Here is a 17,393-nt window from a genome sequence, read left to right on the forward strand (position 1 = left end):
GTCTGAGTCTGCTTGTAAAGCCCCAGCGTCATGCTGAAGACTTGGCAGAAGCAGGGGAGGGCTTCTGCTCCTGGGAAGCGGCTGCATGGTGCAGTCTTTTTCCCCTTCCTCTGCCCCGGGGCAGGAAGGAATGGCCTTTAGCTCGCTTGTACTTATGGGAACGAAAGGACTGAGTTTGAAAAGACGGTGTCTTTTTCTGCTGATGTGAAGTGACCTGGGGTAAAAAGGTGGATTTTCCAGCCGTTGCCGTGGCCACCAGGTCCGATAGACCAGCCCCAAATAACTCCTCCCCTTTATACGGCAATACTTCCATATGTCGTTTGGAATCCGCATCGCCTGACCACTGTCGCGTCCATAACGCTCTTCTGGCAGAAATGGACATAGCACTTACTCTTGATGCCAGGGTGCAAATATCCCTCTGTGCATCACGCATATATAGTAATGCATCCTTCAAATGCTCTATAGTTAACAGTATATTGTCCCTATCCAGGGTATCAATATTTTCAGTCAGGGAATCCGACCACGCAACGCCAGCACTGCACATCCAGGCTGAAGCGATTGCTGGTCGCAGTATAACACCAGTATGTGTGTATATACTTTTAAGAATATTTTCCAGCCTTCTATCTGCTGGTTCTTTGAGGGTGGCCGTATCAGGAGACGGTAACGCTACTTGTTTAAATAAACGTGTAAGCGCCTTATCTACCCTAGGGGGTGTTTCCCAACGCGTCCTAACCTCTAACGGGAAAGGATATAGTGCCAATAAGTTTTTAGAAATTAGCAGTTTTTTGTCGGGGGAAACCCACGCTTTATCACACACCTCATTTAACTCATCTGACTCAGGGAAAACTATTGGTAGTTTTTTCACACCCCACATAATACCCTTCTTTGTGGTACTTGTAGTGTCAGAAATGTTCAATGCTTCCTTCATTGCCGTGATCATGTAACGTGTGGCCCTACTGGACATTACGTTCGTCTCCTCACCGTCGACACTAGACTCAGTATCTGTGTCTGGATCTGTGTCGACCCACTGAGGTAACGGGCGTTTTAGGGCCCCTGACGGTGTCTGAGACGCCTGGACAGGCACTAATTGATTTGCCGGCTGTCTCATGTCATCAACCGTTCTTTGCAAAGTGCTGACATTATCACTTAATTCTTTAAATACGATCATCCAGTCAGGTGTCGACTCCCTAGGGGGTGACATCACTAACCCAGGCAATTGCTCCGCCTCCACATAATTTTCCTCCTCATACATGTCGACACACACGTACAGACACACAGCACACACACCGGGAATGCTCTGATAGAGGACAGGACCCCACAAGCCCTTTGGAGAGACAGAGGGAGAGTCTGCCAGCACACACCAAGCGCTATATATATATACAGGGATAACCTTATATAAGTGTTATTCCCTTATAGCTGCTGTTTATATAGTTTTTAGCTGCCAATAGTGCCCCCCCTTCTCTTTTTTACCCTGATTCAGTAGCAAGTCTGCAGGGGAGAGTCAGGGAGCCGTCCTTCCAGCGGAGCTGTGAGGGAAAATGGCGCTTGTGTGCTGAGGAGATAGGCTCCGCCCCTTCACGACGTCCTTATCTCCCGCTTTTTCTGTAAAAAATGGCAGGGGTTAAAATACATCCATATAGCCCCAGAGCTATATGTGATGTATTCTTTAGCCAATCTAAGGTATATCATGTTATATTGCGTCTCAGGGCGCTCCCCCCCAGCGCCCTGCACCCTCAGTGACCGGAGTGTGAAGTGTGCTGAGAGCAATGGCGCACAGCTGCGGTGCTGTGCGCTACCTTAGTCTGAAGACAGGATCGTCTTCTGCCGCCGATTTCACCGGACCTCTTCGCTCTTCTGGCTCTGTAAGGGGGCCGGCGGCGCGGCTCCGGGACCCATCCAGGCTGAACCTGTGATCGTCCCTCTGGAGCTAATGTCCAGTAGCCTAAGAAACCCGATCCACTCTGCACGCAGGTGAGTCCGTTTCTTCTCCCCTTAGTCCCACGATGCAGTGAGCCTGTTGCCAGCAGGACTCACTGAAAATAAAAAACCTAAAATATACTTTTATTCTAAGCAGCTCAGGAGAGCCACCTAGCCTGCACCCTTCTCGTTCGGGCACAAAAATCTAACTGAGGCTTGGAGGAGGGTCATAGGGGGAGGAGCCAGTGCACACCACCTGATCCTAAAGCTTTTATTCTTGTGCCATGTCTCCTGCGGAGCCGCTATTCCCCATGGTCCTTACGGAGTCCCAGCATCCACTAGGACGTCAGAGAAAATAAGATTTTACTCACCGGTAAATCTATTTCTCGTAGTCCGTAGTGGATGCTGGGAACTCCGTAAGGACCATGGGGGGGGATAGCGGCTCCGCAGGAGACTGGGCACAATTAAAGAAAGCTTTAGGTCACCTGGTGTGCACTGGCTCCTCCCACTATGACCCTCCTCCAAGCCTCAGTTAGGACACTGTGCCCGGACGAGCTGACATAATAAGGAAGGATTTTGAATCCCGGGTAAGACTCTTACCAGCCACACCAATCACACTGTACAACTCGTAATACAATACCCAGTTTAACAGTATGAAAACAACTGAGCCTCTCAACAGATGGCTCAACAATAACCCTTTAGTTAACAGTAACTATGTACAAGTATTGCAGACAATCCGCACTTGGGACGGGCGCCCAGCATCCACTACGGACTACGAGAAATAGATTTACCGGTGAGTAAAATCTTATTTTCTCCGACGTCCTAGTGGATGCTGGGAACTCCGTAAGGACCATGGGGATTATACCAAAGCTCCCAAACGGGCGGGAGAGTGCGGATGACTCTGCAGCACCGAATGAGAGAACTCCAGGTCCTCCTCAGCCAGGGTATCAAATTTGTAGAATTTTGCAAACGTGTTTGCCCCTGACCAAGTAGCAGCTCGGCAAAGTTGTAAAGCCGAGACCCCTCGGGCAGCCGCCCAAGATGAGCCCACTTTCCTTGTGGAATGGGCTTTTACTGATTTAGGATGCGGCAGTCCAGCCGCAGAATGTGCCTGCTGAATTGTGCTACAAATCCAGCGAGCAATAGTCTGCTTAGAAGCAGGAGCACCCAGCTTGTTGGGTGCATACAGGATAAATAGCGAGTCAGTTTTCCTGACTCCAGCCGTCCTGGAAACATAAATTTTTAAGGCCCTGACTACGTCCAGTAACTTGGAGTCCTCCAAGTCCCTAGTAGCCGCAGGCACCACGATAGATTGGTTCAAGTGAAAAGCTGATACCACCTTAGGAAGAAACTGGGGACGAGTCCTCAATTCTGCCCTATCCATATGGAAAATCAGATAAGGGCTTTTACATGACAAAGCCGCCAATTCTGACACACGCCTGGCCGAAGCCAAGGCCAATAACATGACCACTTTCCACGTGAGATATTTTAGATCCACGGTCTTAAGTGGCTCAAACCAATGTGATTTTAAGAAACTCAACACCACGTTGAGATCCCAAGGTGCCACTGGAGGCACAAACGGGGGCTGAATATGCAGCACTCCCTTCACAAACGTCTGAACTTCAGGCAATGAAGCCAGTTCTTTCTGGAACAAAATCGACAGAGCCGAGATCTGGACCTTAATGGAGCCTAATTTCAGGCCCATAGTCACTCCTGTTTGTAGGAAATGCAGAAATCGACCTAGTTGAAATTCCTCTGTTGGGGCCTTTTCGGCCTCACACCAAGCAACATATTTCCGCCATATGCGGTGATAATGCTTTGCAGTTACATCTTTCCTGGCTTTAATCAGCGTAGGAATGACTTCCTCCGGAATGCCCTTTTCCTTCAGGATCCGGCGTTCAACCGCCATGCCGTCAAACGCAGCCGCGGTAAGTCTTGGAACAGACAGGGCCCCTGCTGCAGCAGGTCCTGTCTGAGCGGCAGAGGCCATGGGTCCTCTGAGATCATCTCTTGAAGTTCCGAGTACCACGCTCGCCTTGGCCAGTCCGGAACCACGAGTATTGTTCTTACTCCTCGTTTTCTTATTATTCTCAGTACCCTTGGTATGAGAGGCAGAGGAGGGAACACAAACTGACTGTTACACCCACGGTGTCACCAGAGCGTCCACAGCTATCGCCTGAGGGTCCCTTGACCTGGCGCAATATCTCTCTAGATTTTGTTTAGGCGGGACGCCATCATGTCCACTTGTGGACGTTCCCATCGATTTACAATCAGCGTGAAGACTTCTGGATGAAGTCCCCACTCTCCCGGGTGGAGGTCGTGCCTGCTGAGAGTCTGCTTCCCAGTTGTCCACTCCCGGAATGAACACTGCTGACAGTGCTAGTACGTGATTTTCCGCCCATCGGAGAATCCTTGTGGCTTCTGCCATTGCCATCCTGCTTCTCGTGCCGCCCTGTCGATTTACATGGGCGACTGCCGTGATGTTGTCTGACTGGATCAGTACCGGCTGGTTTTGAAGCAGAGGCCTTGCCTGACTTAGGCCGTTGTAAATGGCCCTTAGTTCCAGAATATTTATGTGTAGGGAAGTCTCCTGACTCGACCATAGTCCTTGGAAGTTTCTTCCCTGTGTGACTGCCCCCAGCCCCGAAGGCTGGCATCCGTGGTCACCAGGACCCAGTCCTGTATGCCGAATCTGCGGCCCTCTAGAAGATGGGCCCTCTGCAGCCACCACAGCAGAGACACCCTGGTTCTTGGAGACAGGGTTATCAGGCGATGCATCTGAAGATGCGATCCGGACCACTGGTCCAACAGGTCCCACTGAAAGATTCTGGCATGGAACCTGCCGAAAGGAATTGCTTCGTAAGAAGCCATCTTTCCCAGGACCCGCGTGCAGTGATGCACCGATACCTGTTTCGGTTTCAGGAGGTCTCTGACTAGAGATAACAGCTCCTTGGCTTTCTCCTCCGGGAGAAACACTTTTTTCTGGACTGTGTCCAGGATCATACCCAGGAACAGTAGACGTGTCGTCGGAACCAGCTGTGATTTTGGAATATTCAGAATCCAACCGTGCTGGTGTAGCACCTCCTGAGATAGTGCTACTCCCACCAACAACTGCTCCTTGGACCTCGCCTTTATTAGGAGATCGTCGAGGTACGGGATAATTAAAACTCCCTTTCTTCGAAGGAGTATCATCATTTCCGCCATTACTTTGGTAAACACCCTCGGTGCCGTGGAGAGTCCGAACGGCAGCGTCTGGAATTGGTAATGGCAATCCTGTACCACAAATCTGAGGTACTCCTGGTGAGGATAGTAAATGGGGACATGCAGGTAAGCATCCTTGATGTCCAGGGATACCATGTAATCCCCCTCGTCCAGGCTTGCAATAACCGCCCTGAGCGATTCCATCTTGAACTTGCATTTTTTTATGTACGTGTTCAAGGATTTCAAATTTAAAATGGGTCTCACCGAACCGTCCGGTTTCGGTACCACAAACAGTGTGGAATAGTAACCCCGTCCTTGTTGAAGTAGGGGCACCTTGACTATCACCTGCTGGGAATACAGCTTGTGAATTGCCTCTAGCACAGCCTCCCTGCCTGAGGGAGTTGTCGGTAAGGCAGATTTTAGGAACCGGTGGGGTGGAGACGCCTCGAATTCCAGTTTGTACCCTTGAGATACTATTTGCAGGATCCAGGGATCCACCTGTGAGCAAGCCCACTGATCGCTGAAATTTTTGAGGCGGCCCCCCACCGTACCTGGCTCCGTCTGTGGAGCCCCACCGTCATGCGGCGGACTTGGAAGAAGCGGGGGAGGACTTTTGCTCCTGGGAACCTGCTGTTTGTTGCAGCCTTTTTCCCCTACCTCTGCCTCTGGACAGAAAGGACCCGCCTTTTCCACGCCTGTTTTTCTGAGTCCGAAAGGACTGTACTTGATAAAACGGCGCCTTTTTAGGCTGTGAGGGAACATGGGGTAAAAATGCTGACTTCCCAGCAGTTGCTGTGGAAACTAGGTCCGAGAGACCATCCCCGAATAACTCCTCACCCTTATAAGGCAAAACTTCCATGTGCCTTTTTGAATCTGCATCCCCTGTCCACTGGCGAGTCCATAAGCCTCTCCTAGCAGAAATGGACAGTGCACTTATTTTAGATGCCAGCCGGCAGATCTCCCTCTGTGCATCTCTCATGTATAAGACTGAGTCTTTTATATGCTCTATGGTTAGCAGAATAGTGTCCCTGTCTAGGGTGTCAATATTTTCTGACAGGGAATCTGACCACGCAGCGGCAGCACTGCACATCCACGCTGATGCAATAGCAGGTCTAAGTATAATGCCCGAGTGTGTATATACAGACTTCAGGATAGCCTCCTGCTTTCTATCAGCAGGCTCCTTGAGGGCGGCCGTATCCGGAGACGGTAGTGCCACCTTTTTAGACAAACGTGTGAGCGCTTTATCCACCCTAGGTGGTGTTTCCCAACGTGACCTATCCTCTGGCGGGAAAGGGAACGCCATAAGTAACTTCTTAGCGATTACCAATCTTTTATCAGGGAAAGCCCACGCTTCTTCACACACTTCATTTAATTCTTCTGATGGGGGAAAGACTACGGGTAGTTTTTTCTCCCCAAACATAATACCCTTTTTAGTGGTACCTGGGTTTATATCAGAAATGTGTAACACCTCTTTCATTGCTTCAATCATGCAACAAATGGCCTTAGTGGACATTAGACTAGACTCATCGTCATCGACACTGGTGTCAGTATCCGTGTCGACATCCGCGTCTGCCATCTGAGGTAGCGGGCGTTTTAGAGCCCCCGATGGCCTTTGAGACGCCTGGACAGGCACGAGCTGAGAAGCCGGCTGTCCCGTATTTGGCATGTCGTCAAATTTTTTTGTGTAAGGAGTCGACGCGTGCACGCAATTCCTTCCATAAGTCCATCCACTCAGGTGTCTGCCCCGCAGGGGGTGACATCCCTTCTATATGCAACTGCTCCGCCTCCACCTCATTATCCTCATCAAACATGTCGACACAGCCGTACCGACACACCGCACACACACAGGGAATGCTCTAACAGAGGGAGAGTATGCCAGCACACACCAGAGCGCTATATAATGCAGGGACTAACTGAATTATGTCCGCTATAGCTGCTGTTATATATACTGCGCCCAAATTTAGTTCCCCCCCTCTCTTTTTTACCCTTTTCTGTAGTGTAGACTGCAGGGGAGAGCCAGGGAGCTTCCTTCCAGCGGAGCTGTGAGGGAGAAATGGCGCCAGTGTGCTGAAGGAGATAGCTCCGCCCCTTTTTCGCGGACTATTCTCTCGCTTTTTTCTGGATTCTGGCAGGGGTAATTATCACATATATAGCCTCTGGGGCTATATATTGTGGTATTTTTGCCAGCCAAGGTCTTTTTATTGCTGCTCTGGGCGCCCCCCCCCTAGCGCCCTGCACCCTCAGTGACCGGAGTGTGAAGTGTGTATGAGGAGCAATGGCGCACAGCTGCAGTGCTGTGCGCTACCTTGGTGAAGACTGATGTCTTCTGCCGCCGATTTTCCGGACCTCTTCTTGCTTCTGGCTCTGTAAGGGGGACGGCGGCGCGACTCCGGGACCGAACACCAAGGCCAGTTCCATGCGGTCGGTCCCTCTGGAGCTAATGGTGTCCAGTAGCCTAAGAAGCCCAAGCTAGCTGCAAGCAGGTAGGTTCGCTTCTTCTCCCCTTAGTCCCTCGCTGCAGTGAGCCTGTTGCCAGCAGGTCTCACTGTAAAATAAAAAACCTAAATATATACTTTCTTTCTAGAAGCTCAGGAGAGCCCCTAGTGTGCATCCAACCTCGGCCGGGCACAAAATCTAACTGAGGCTTGGAGGAGGGTCATAGTGGGAGGAGCCAGTGCACACCAGGTGACCTAAAGCTTTCTTTAATTGTGCCCAGTCTCCTGCGGAGCCGCTATCCCCCCCCCATGGTCCTTACGGAGTTCCCAGCATCCACTAGGACGTCAGAGAAATTATATATACTGCGCCTAAATTTAGTGCCCCCCCTCTCTTTTTTACCCTTATGTAGCTTGACACTGCAGGGGAGAGCAAGGGAGCGTCCTTCCAGCGGAGCTGTGAGGGAAAAATGGCGCCAGTGTGCTGAGGGAGATAGCCCCGCCCCTTTTCCAGCGGACTTATCACGCTTTTTCTGGAATTCTGGCAGGGGTATTTTTACACCTATATAGCCTTCCTGACTACATATGGTGTAGATTTGCCAGCCAAGGTGTATTATATTGCCCTCAGGGCGCCCCCCCCCCCCCCCAGCGCCCTGCACCCATCAGTGACCGGAGTGTGAGGTGTGCATGAGGAGCAATGGCGCACAGCTGCAGTGCTGTGCGCTACCTTGTTGAAGACAGAAGTCTTCTGGCGACGATTTTCCGGAACACTTCTTGCTTCTGGCTCTGTAAGGAGGCCGGCGGCGCGGCTCCGGGACCGAACGATCGAGGTCGGGTCCTGTGTTCGATCCCTCTGGAGCTAATGGTGTCCAGTAGCATAAGAAGCCCAAGCTACCTCCAGTCAGGTAGGTTCGCTTCTTCTCCCCTTAGTCCCTCGCTGCAGTGAGTCTGTTGCCAGCAGATCTCACTGTAAAATAAAAAACCTAAAATATACTTTCTTTCTAGGAGCTCAGGAGAGCCCCTAATGTGCATCCAGCTCAGCCGGGCACAAGATTCTAACGGAGGTCTGGAGGAGGGTCATAGTGGGAGGAGCCAGTGCACACCAGTTAGTCTAAAGCTTTCTTTTAGTTGTGCCCAGTCTCCTGCGGAGCCGCTATTCCCCATGGTCCTTACGGAGTCCAAGCATCCACTTAGGACGTCAGAGAAAAAGAAAAAAAAAAAGTGCAGCATGAACGTGGCACAAACATCAGAAATACATTGGGTATAGAGGCCAGTTAGTAACGCCATTTTACCATCACACAGAACTACAGATCAGTGTTTCTGACTGTTAACTGCTGCCTCTGCTTCAAACAGTGTGTGTAATAAACAGCTATACCAAATACTACATATAAGTGAATATACAGTAAATGCATATTCAGAAAAAGTGTCACGCAAACAATGCTAAACACCACTCCCTTCACACAGCAGGGCATATTCTAAGGAAACAAAGCGGGAAAACTGAAATCATAAATCTAGCGCTGCAGAATAATATTTTATCTGTTTAAAAGTGTATCCAGCATCCGCACAGTGTAGGCAGCTCTCTAGAGGTGACATTAAACAGCCTCCCTACTAATTCACTGGCAACCGATGACATCACTAAGTTGTGGTCTCAGGAACGTACATTTTGAAGCTGACACAGACCAAGCCTGTAACAAAAATTATATAAGTGGGGCAAAATCCGGTTACCTGAAATTGGTTATGTAAAGAAAAAACAAACAAACAAACATAAAACTGCCCTAAAACTACAATCATGGTAACAGTACACAGCAGATATGTTACTAGTGCATGAAAAAAAGTGAAATGTGATTGTTCTGTGAATGTTATAATAACTTTAATGTATCTTGCATTTTACAGAAGTCTGGTTAAAAATGCATATTCTTCCCCTTTTTCCTCAAGACAGCTGGTAAAACAAATTTTGTGAGCAGTGCGTTTATTGAATGATCAGCTTCACTGACGAAATTTAGCAATTCCTCGCGCAAGACAAAGAAAAATAAAATTAAGCCAAGATTTCTTGCGCAGTCTCACGACATTCCTTACAATATAAAGGGTACCACTCCCTGACTGTCAGGTTGTGCCCCAGTATCCACAAATAGCATTGGTAAAATCCGACCAGACCAGCTAGTTAGCTTTGGCCCGAAGCTGTGCTCTCTTGCCCGTGACTGCCTGGAATCCAGTTTTGATGCTAGCCACAGAACAACGAGAATGGCAGGTCTCGCACTGGAGGAAATATAACCTGGTGTCCTTCTGCAGGATTGTGTCTGGCGATCGGCAGGTGTGACAGGTCACATACTCCTCTGCAAGACAATTTAAGGAAATTCACTTAGATATAAACTATTCACAAAATAACAAATACCTAAACACCTAGCATTTACTAGAATTAATATATTTGCAGTGAACTTCCCAAATTGGTAAAAACATTTTCAGTAAACATGAAAAAAAAATTATGCATCACGAGGATAGAACAAAATTTAATTTGCCAAGTTGTGTTTTATCGGGTTAATTCTAGAGTAGCGACAGTATTGATTATGCCAAACACACTACTGGTCAAAAGTTTCAACACACCCCAGATTTTCCTTTTCAGTTTCATCAAAATTTAAGTAATTCTAGTTCAGGGAATAACCGTAACAGGCACAAAAATAAATGGTTAGGGAGGTCAAAAAAAAAAAAGTTACGTCACCAAAAACTTAGAAAAATAAATAAATAAATAAATAAATAAATAAATAAATATATATATATATATATATATACACACATATATATATATATATATATACATACATATATATATATATACATACACACATACATACACACATACTTTTTATTTCAGAGTCATTTAAAAAAAAAAAAAAAAAGGCGCATTTCAGGGGAAAGTAATTAAGAACAAGAACTTACAGGTAATCTGCAGCAATAAAATAGGCTAGCATGGGATATGAAGCACCACCTGTGAACTACTAAAGACTGGAAAACAGACTGGTGGACCGATTAATCAACATTTTAAGCCTCTGGGTCATCACACAGGGTTTTTGTATGCTGCTGAGTAGGCGAACGGATGGTTCCTCTGTTTGTGGGGTTTAATTACCAAGCTTCAGCTAGTGATGTATTTTGCTATGAAAAGCACTGGCATTAAGTTTCAGTGATAAACACACCAGGTGATTGCAAAATAAACCCTGTGATTCCAACTGCTTAACAAGGAAGAATGATGGCCTGGGGCACTTTGCGCAAGTCACCAACTCTCGATTTATCAAGAGTGCTTGGCACCCTGAACCAAAACAGCTACCACAGCATTTTTTAGCACCATACAATACCCTCTTGGTCTATGACATATTAGTCAGACTTGTCCTACAGCAACATAATGACACACACAAAAAATACCACAAGGCTAAGTTAGAACAATACAGTAGGCTTCAAATCATGGAAAGGTCTGCAGTCTCCAGACTTAGACCCCACTGAGCTGATTTAGGATGTACTGGACTGAAGGCTGACAAGCAAAGAAACCTACAAGTGAAACAAATTTTTGTGGGAACTTCAGTAACAATGATGGTAAGAACTTCCTGAACAATATTGGATTTCATTTACTACAATAAAATAAAAACCTTTCAAGTTAAAAAAAACTGATTTCCATTATAGAAAGAATGCCACAAGTGTGTCTGGCAGTTATATTTGCAAAAGGGGGGCTTCCTTGAGGAGTCAAAATTTTTGTATTAAATTCTGTTAAAAATAAAAAAAATTGTAGAATATTTTTATTTTTTTATTATTTTTATTTTATTTTTAGAGTCAAATGGTTTACTTGTCCTACACTTTAACTTCAGAGAACACTGAGATAATTAAACAGCGTACATTTCAATAGAAAAACGGAAAAATGGTGGTGCATTGTACATCTTTGTAAACATCTAGGTAATTCTCTACATTTCATAAACTAGAAAACAAAAGTATACATATGTGCATACACTACATTATAAATGGGGACGTTTGTGTGCGGCTCCTTATCTTAACGTTTGGTATGTTTCGGGGAAGTGTACATTACCTTTTACACTTTATTTTCAATAATTAAGAGGTACTTTAACATTGCTAAATGACAGTGATAAAACAACAAATATCAGTCCAGCAGGATAGCTAGTACAAGATTACTTTGCCACTTACTTATATATCTTCTCAAGACATTCTCTATCTGTTTCTGTTGGAAGCGGCCCTTGATAACTAGCTGGTTGTTACCATCTATGGAGCCACTATAATAGGAGAGAGAGAGAAACAAAATTAGTGTTTCTATTAAAAAATAAAAAAGCTGGCAACACAAAACTTAACCTAGGCTGGTTCAAAGGAGAGACCCTGTGCACTGGTTTTGTAATGAGTCATTTTCTTGATGCAGGTTTGCTTTCATTAATAATAATTTTATTTATATAGCACTCTTTCTCCAACAGAACTCAAGGCGCTTAAAGTATACAACAGGCTGGAGATCACAAAAAAAAAAGACACGTATATGTTCTAAAAATAGGATTTTAAATACCTACCAGTAAATCCTTTTCTCGTAGTCCATAAGGGATATTGGGGACAGATTTAGTACCATGAGTATAGACGGGTCCAAAGGAGCCAGTGCACTTTAAATTTCTTCAACTGGGTGTGCTGGCTCCTCCCCTCTAGGCCTCCTCCTACAGGTCAGTTTTAGGTAAAACAGTGCCCGAAGGAGAATGACATACTTGAGAGAAAGAACATAATAATGGTGGTGAGAATTATACACCAGCACACCAAAACATAACCAGGCCAGCAACAGTTAGGGTGTGTACACACGGTGAGATATTTTCTTTAGATTTTGACTATATAGTCAAAATCGCAAGAAAAGTTAGTGCAGATTGCAAGGTGAAAGTCACCTTGCGATCCTGATTCGATCCCGATGCGCGGCCCCGCCAGGTCGGCATCGCAAGAATAGATAGTACACTGATCTAGCAAGGATTGACTTGCCTGCACAGTCTATCTAGTTCATCTCACATGTCAATGACATCTCACATAAGCCAAAATCGTAAGCACACAGTCCATATCTCAAGAAAAGTTAGTCAAAATCTGTGCTATCTGGACTCCAGGGAGTTCAAGGGAAATCGCAAGTAAAAATCGGGCATAGCAAGGATCTCACCGTGTGTACACACCCTAACAGCAAAGGCTGAACAGGTAACACAGAACAAAGAACCTGCAGAAAGTAACCGCACAGTGGCGGGCGCCGAATATCCCTTATGGACTACGAGAAAAGGATTTACCGGTAGGTATTTAAAATCCTATTTTCATCCATAAGGGATATTGGGGACAAATTTAGTATGATGGGGATGTACCAAAGCTTCCAGAACGGGCGGGAACATGCGGAGACTGCTGCAGCACCGCCTGCCCAAACTGGGTATCCTCTTTGGCCAGGGTATCAAATTTACACGATAAGGCCCCCAATTCTGAAACGCGTCTAGCAGAAGCCAGAGCCAACAACATCACTGTCTTCCACGTGAGGTACTGGTCTTCTACTTTCATCAGAGGCTCAAACCAGGAGGACCGTAGAAATTGCACCACTACATCCAAAGCCCAGGGTGCCGTAGGCGGCACAAAGGGAGGTTGTATGTGGAGCACCCCTTGTAAGGTGGTCTGAACTTCTGGCTACATAGCCAATTTCTACTGAAAGAAAATTGAAAAGAGCTAAAATCTGGACTTTAACGGAACCCAGACGTAAGCCTTTATCCACACCAGCCTGCAGGAAACATCCCAAGTGAAACTCCGCAGGCAGATACGTGCATTCCTCGCATCAAGAGACATCTCCTCCAGATATGATGATAATGTTTTGATGTCATAGGTTTTCTGGCTTGCGCCATAGTGGCAATGACCTTTTTGGAAAACTATTTGTGAGCTAGGAGAGATTCCGCTCAAATTCCAGGCCGTCAAACAAAGCAGCCGTAAGTCTAGGTAGACTAACGGTCCTTGCTGAAGATCCTTTCTTAGCGGAAGAGGCCAAGGGTCTACTATGGACATGTCCAGAAGAGTTGCATGCCACGCCCTTCGGGCCAATCCGGCGCAATCAGGATTGCTTGGACTCTGATGCGTGATCCGATGTAGCACCCTTGGGATCAATGGGATCGGAGGAAATAGGTAGACCAGCCAGTAAGGACAAGGTGACGTCAGTGCATCCACTGCACTCGCCTGAGGGTCCCTGGTTCGCGAGCAGTAGCAACGAAGCTTCTTGTTGAGGTGAGACGGCATCAAGTCGATTTGCAGGTATCCCCACTTGTCGACAATCTGTTGAAACACCTGAGGATGTAATCCCCACTCCCCCAGGTGGAGGTCGTGGCGACTCAGGAAGTCCGCATCCCAGTTGTCCACTCCAAGGATGAAAATTGCAGACAGTGCCCTTGCATTTCTTTCCGCCCAGAGAAGTATTTTTGACACTTCTCGCATGCAGGCCTTGCTTTTTGTCACTCCTTGTCGATTGATGTACGCCACTCCCGTGGGGTTGTCCGACTGAACCTGGATCGCCCGATTCCTGAGTAGAGAGGAGGCCTGAAGCAGAGCATTGTATATCGCCCGTAGATCCAGAATGTTGATCGGGAGTAGAGCCTCTTGGGCAGACCACCTGCCCTGGAACTGCGCCCCCTGAGTGACAGCTCCCCATCCTCGTAGACTTTTATCAGTCGTGAGGAGGGTCCAATCCTGAATCCCGTAACGTCGACCTTCCAGCAGTTAGGAAGACTGCAACCACCACAGGCGCGAAATCCTAGCCTGGGGTGACAGCTGATTCATTCGGTGCATCTGGAGATGTGAACCAGACCACTTGTTCAGGATGTCCAACTGGAAAGGTCTGGCATGGAACCTGCCGAACTGTATCGCCTCGTACGAGGCCACCACTTTTCCCAACAACTTTATGCAAAGATGAATGAAAACTCGAGCAGGACGGAGAACCATGCAAACCATCTCTTGAAGTGTTCTCACCTTGTCTTCTGGGAGAAACACTCTTTGAGCTACAGTATCCAGTATTATACCCAGAAACCGGAGACTTCTTCAGATTGAGGATCTACCCGTGGTGAGACAGAAGTTGGATAGTGCGATCTATATGAAGCAATAGAAGCTCCCTGAAACTTGCTTTTATCACGAGATCGTCCAAGTAAGGGACAATGTTGACCCCCTGGACTCTGAGCTGAAACACCATTTCCGCCATCACCTTCGTGAACACTCTCGGAGCTGTAGACAGGGCGAAAAGGGCAACGCCTGAAACTGGTAGTGATCGTTCAGTAGGGCGAACCGTAGATAGGCCTGATGAGGAGGCCAAATCAGGATATGCAGGTAGGCCTCCTTGATAACCAGGGACACACAAGGAATTCCTGTTGTTTCAGGCCCGCAACCACCGCTCGCAAAGATTCCATCTTGAACTTGAAAACCTTCAGGTAAGGATTCAAGGACTTCAGATTCAAAATAGGTCTCACAGACCCGTCTGGTTTTGGCACTACAAACAGACTGGAGTAGTAACCTTGTCCTTGTTGTAGTAGGGGTACTGGAACAATGTTTGTAATATGGTTTGTCAGTTCCGCACTAGCAGTGCGCTATAAAGCCACACTTAAATATAAACAAATCTGAAAATAACCAATATAAATAGTGCTAAAAGCCAAATCTTTAAATAGCACTTTACTTATTGGTGGTGCTCCCAAAACACTTTTGTAGGTTAACTACACATGTATGAAAAAAAGAAAAGACAAAAGAAATCCTTTTTGGGAGCACTCTTATTTGAAAATAATAACAATCAATCAAAACAGTATACAATGAGATGATGTGATAATGAATAATCTAAAACTTAACATTTATTCTGTTCCATTAAAATATCGACCTATGCGGTCCAAAGTAATTAGATTCTCTATCTTAATTTCTAAATAAGAGATAAGTGGGTGAAATATAAATTAAAATAGTGAGAGTGAGCAGCATAGAACTGCTCCACCAGTGTTTTTCAAATGGAAATATAGGTGATCATCTTGATGATATCCACAGTGCCTGGTATTCCTAAGTGGTCCCCCTTCAAAGTACTAGCCAGGTCTATCCTATCAGCTTCCGAGATAGAAGATCGGGCTACTTTCAGGATAGTACGACCTTGAATAGTAAAGATGATATATGAAGGAAGAAAGAACCCACTTCTGCTGTTCACGAACAAGCCCAGCGGTGAAACGTACGTCGGGACCGACGTCATCAAGGGACGTCGTGCGGCTACGCCCCCCCTCTCTGGTCCGGGCGGCCGCTGCACCTCGGCGCATGTGAGAGGTGTGTGAGGGAAAGCGTCTGCAATCCACTGCAATAGTTGTTCTAGCCTGTATATTGCCACTCTTTAAGGGAGTCACAGAGGACTCTTGCAATGTCCTGAATGGTGTTTTAGGAAAGTTACAGTAGTAACCAAGGGCATATCCCCTGAAAGACCCTCTTGAATCTGAGTAGCCCATGTATGAATGGCATGTGTCATCCAGCAATGACCGGCCTTTGAGCAACACCTGCAGCAGTGTAGACAGATTTTAGAGTGGTCTCTATTTTTCTATCCCCCGGGTCCTTTGCCGTAAAAGAACCCGGAGCAGGGAGCACCGCCTTTTTAGAAAGGCGAGAGACAGACATCTACTGCTGGAGATTCAGCCCAGGATTTCCTGCCTTCAGGAGCAAATGAGAAGGTATTTAAAAACCTTTTGGGCACCTGTAATTTTTTATCTGGATTTCTCCAGGCTAATTTAAATAAATCATCCAATTCTTTAGAATCAGGGAAGGTGACAGTTTGTCTTGTGGGAGGAAAAACGACTGCTGATTAGCAGCATACTCCAGGGGGAGCTTTAACATTCCGTATAGCCAATATAAGGGGTTCAATACCCTGTGTAGGGGTGGAGTCCCACACCATCCTCATCATCTTGTATATCATCATCAGTATCTGATACAAGTGCAGGTAAAGCGCGTTTTTGTGCACCTGTAGTGGATGGAGGGGATGTTTAGCAGCTAGATTTGCCACTACTTGTTGCAGTTCCTGAGTTATTGGCATTTGCAGCGAGTTGAGACGACATATCAGAAATCATAGTTTTGCTAGCCCCCAGTCAGAAGGGCTCTGGATTCTCCCCCACATTGTTATCAGCATTTTGTGATGACTGACTACACTGCTCACATGAGCAAGGGGAAAATGTAGCATTACACACACTGCATAACTTCTGTTTTACATTGTGAAGAAGAAAAACAGGTACAAAACACATACAACACAGCCTGAACTATAATACCACCCTGCCCTATTGCATGTAAGAGGAGACACAGGAGTGAGGACACCAGCACACCCATTGCTGTACAGCCCCAGTGAGGCTGTCAGCGTTTCACATATACATAAAACAGTGAGACTTGTCTAATGAAAAATCCCTCAGAGGGATGTTATTTTTGCACAAGATAGCGGCTCTCCCCCCTACACACCGGTACCAGTGATCCAGCGTGCAACAGTTATGGAGGAGCTGTGTGAGGCCGCTGCTGTGTATGCAGAGGAAGGCGCCAAAATGCTGCCGAGCCCGCTCTGATGTAGCTCCGCCCCCTGCTATGGTGCCGGAGCTACTGTGTAATCTTTATATTGGCCATGTCTCCTAAGTGTTTGTACCAAGCATTTGTGAGGTTACAATGTATTAAGCCAGTCTCACGCAGAGGTCACAGCGGGTCCCCCCCAGCAGGGACCCGCACGCCTTACCCGCGCTTCTGCCGCACAGTGAATCCGGGCCCCGGTGTGTACTCCCCACCGATGATCACCTTCAGGCAGCATTAGGGGTGTGCGGCATGTTTGTTCAGCGGGGC

At 46.9% G+C, this 17,393-nt stretch overlaps 1 protein-coding gene across 1 annotated transcript in view; it reads right to left on the reverse strand.

Moving 5' to 3' along the window:
* Positions 1–9,395: 9,395 nt before the first annotated feature.
* Positions 9,396–17,393, reverse strand: part of EIF2S2 (eukaryotic translation initiation factor 2 subunit beta) — a 106,027-nt gene continuing 98,029 nt past the window's right edge. The window contains exons 8-9 of the mRNA XM_063960227.1: positions 11,733–11,818; positions 9,396–9,883 (exon numbers count right to left, since the gene is read on the reverse strand). Coding sequence (XP_063816297.1) covers positions 9,708–9,883; positions 11,733–11,818 — 262 coding nt within the window. The 3' untranslated portion in view covers positions 9,396–9,707. The remainder of the gene's footprint in view (positions 9,884–11,732; positions 11,819–17,393) is intronic.

Source organism: Pseudophryne corroboree, chromosome 3 (genome assembly GCF_028390025.1).
Source record: "Pseudophryne corroboree isolate aPseCor3 chromosome 3, aPseCor3.hap2, whole genome shotgun sequence".
NCBI lineage: Eukaryota > Metazoa > Chordata > Amphibia > Anura > Myobatrachidae > Pseudophryne > Pseudophryne corroboree.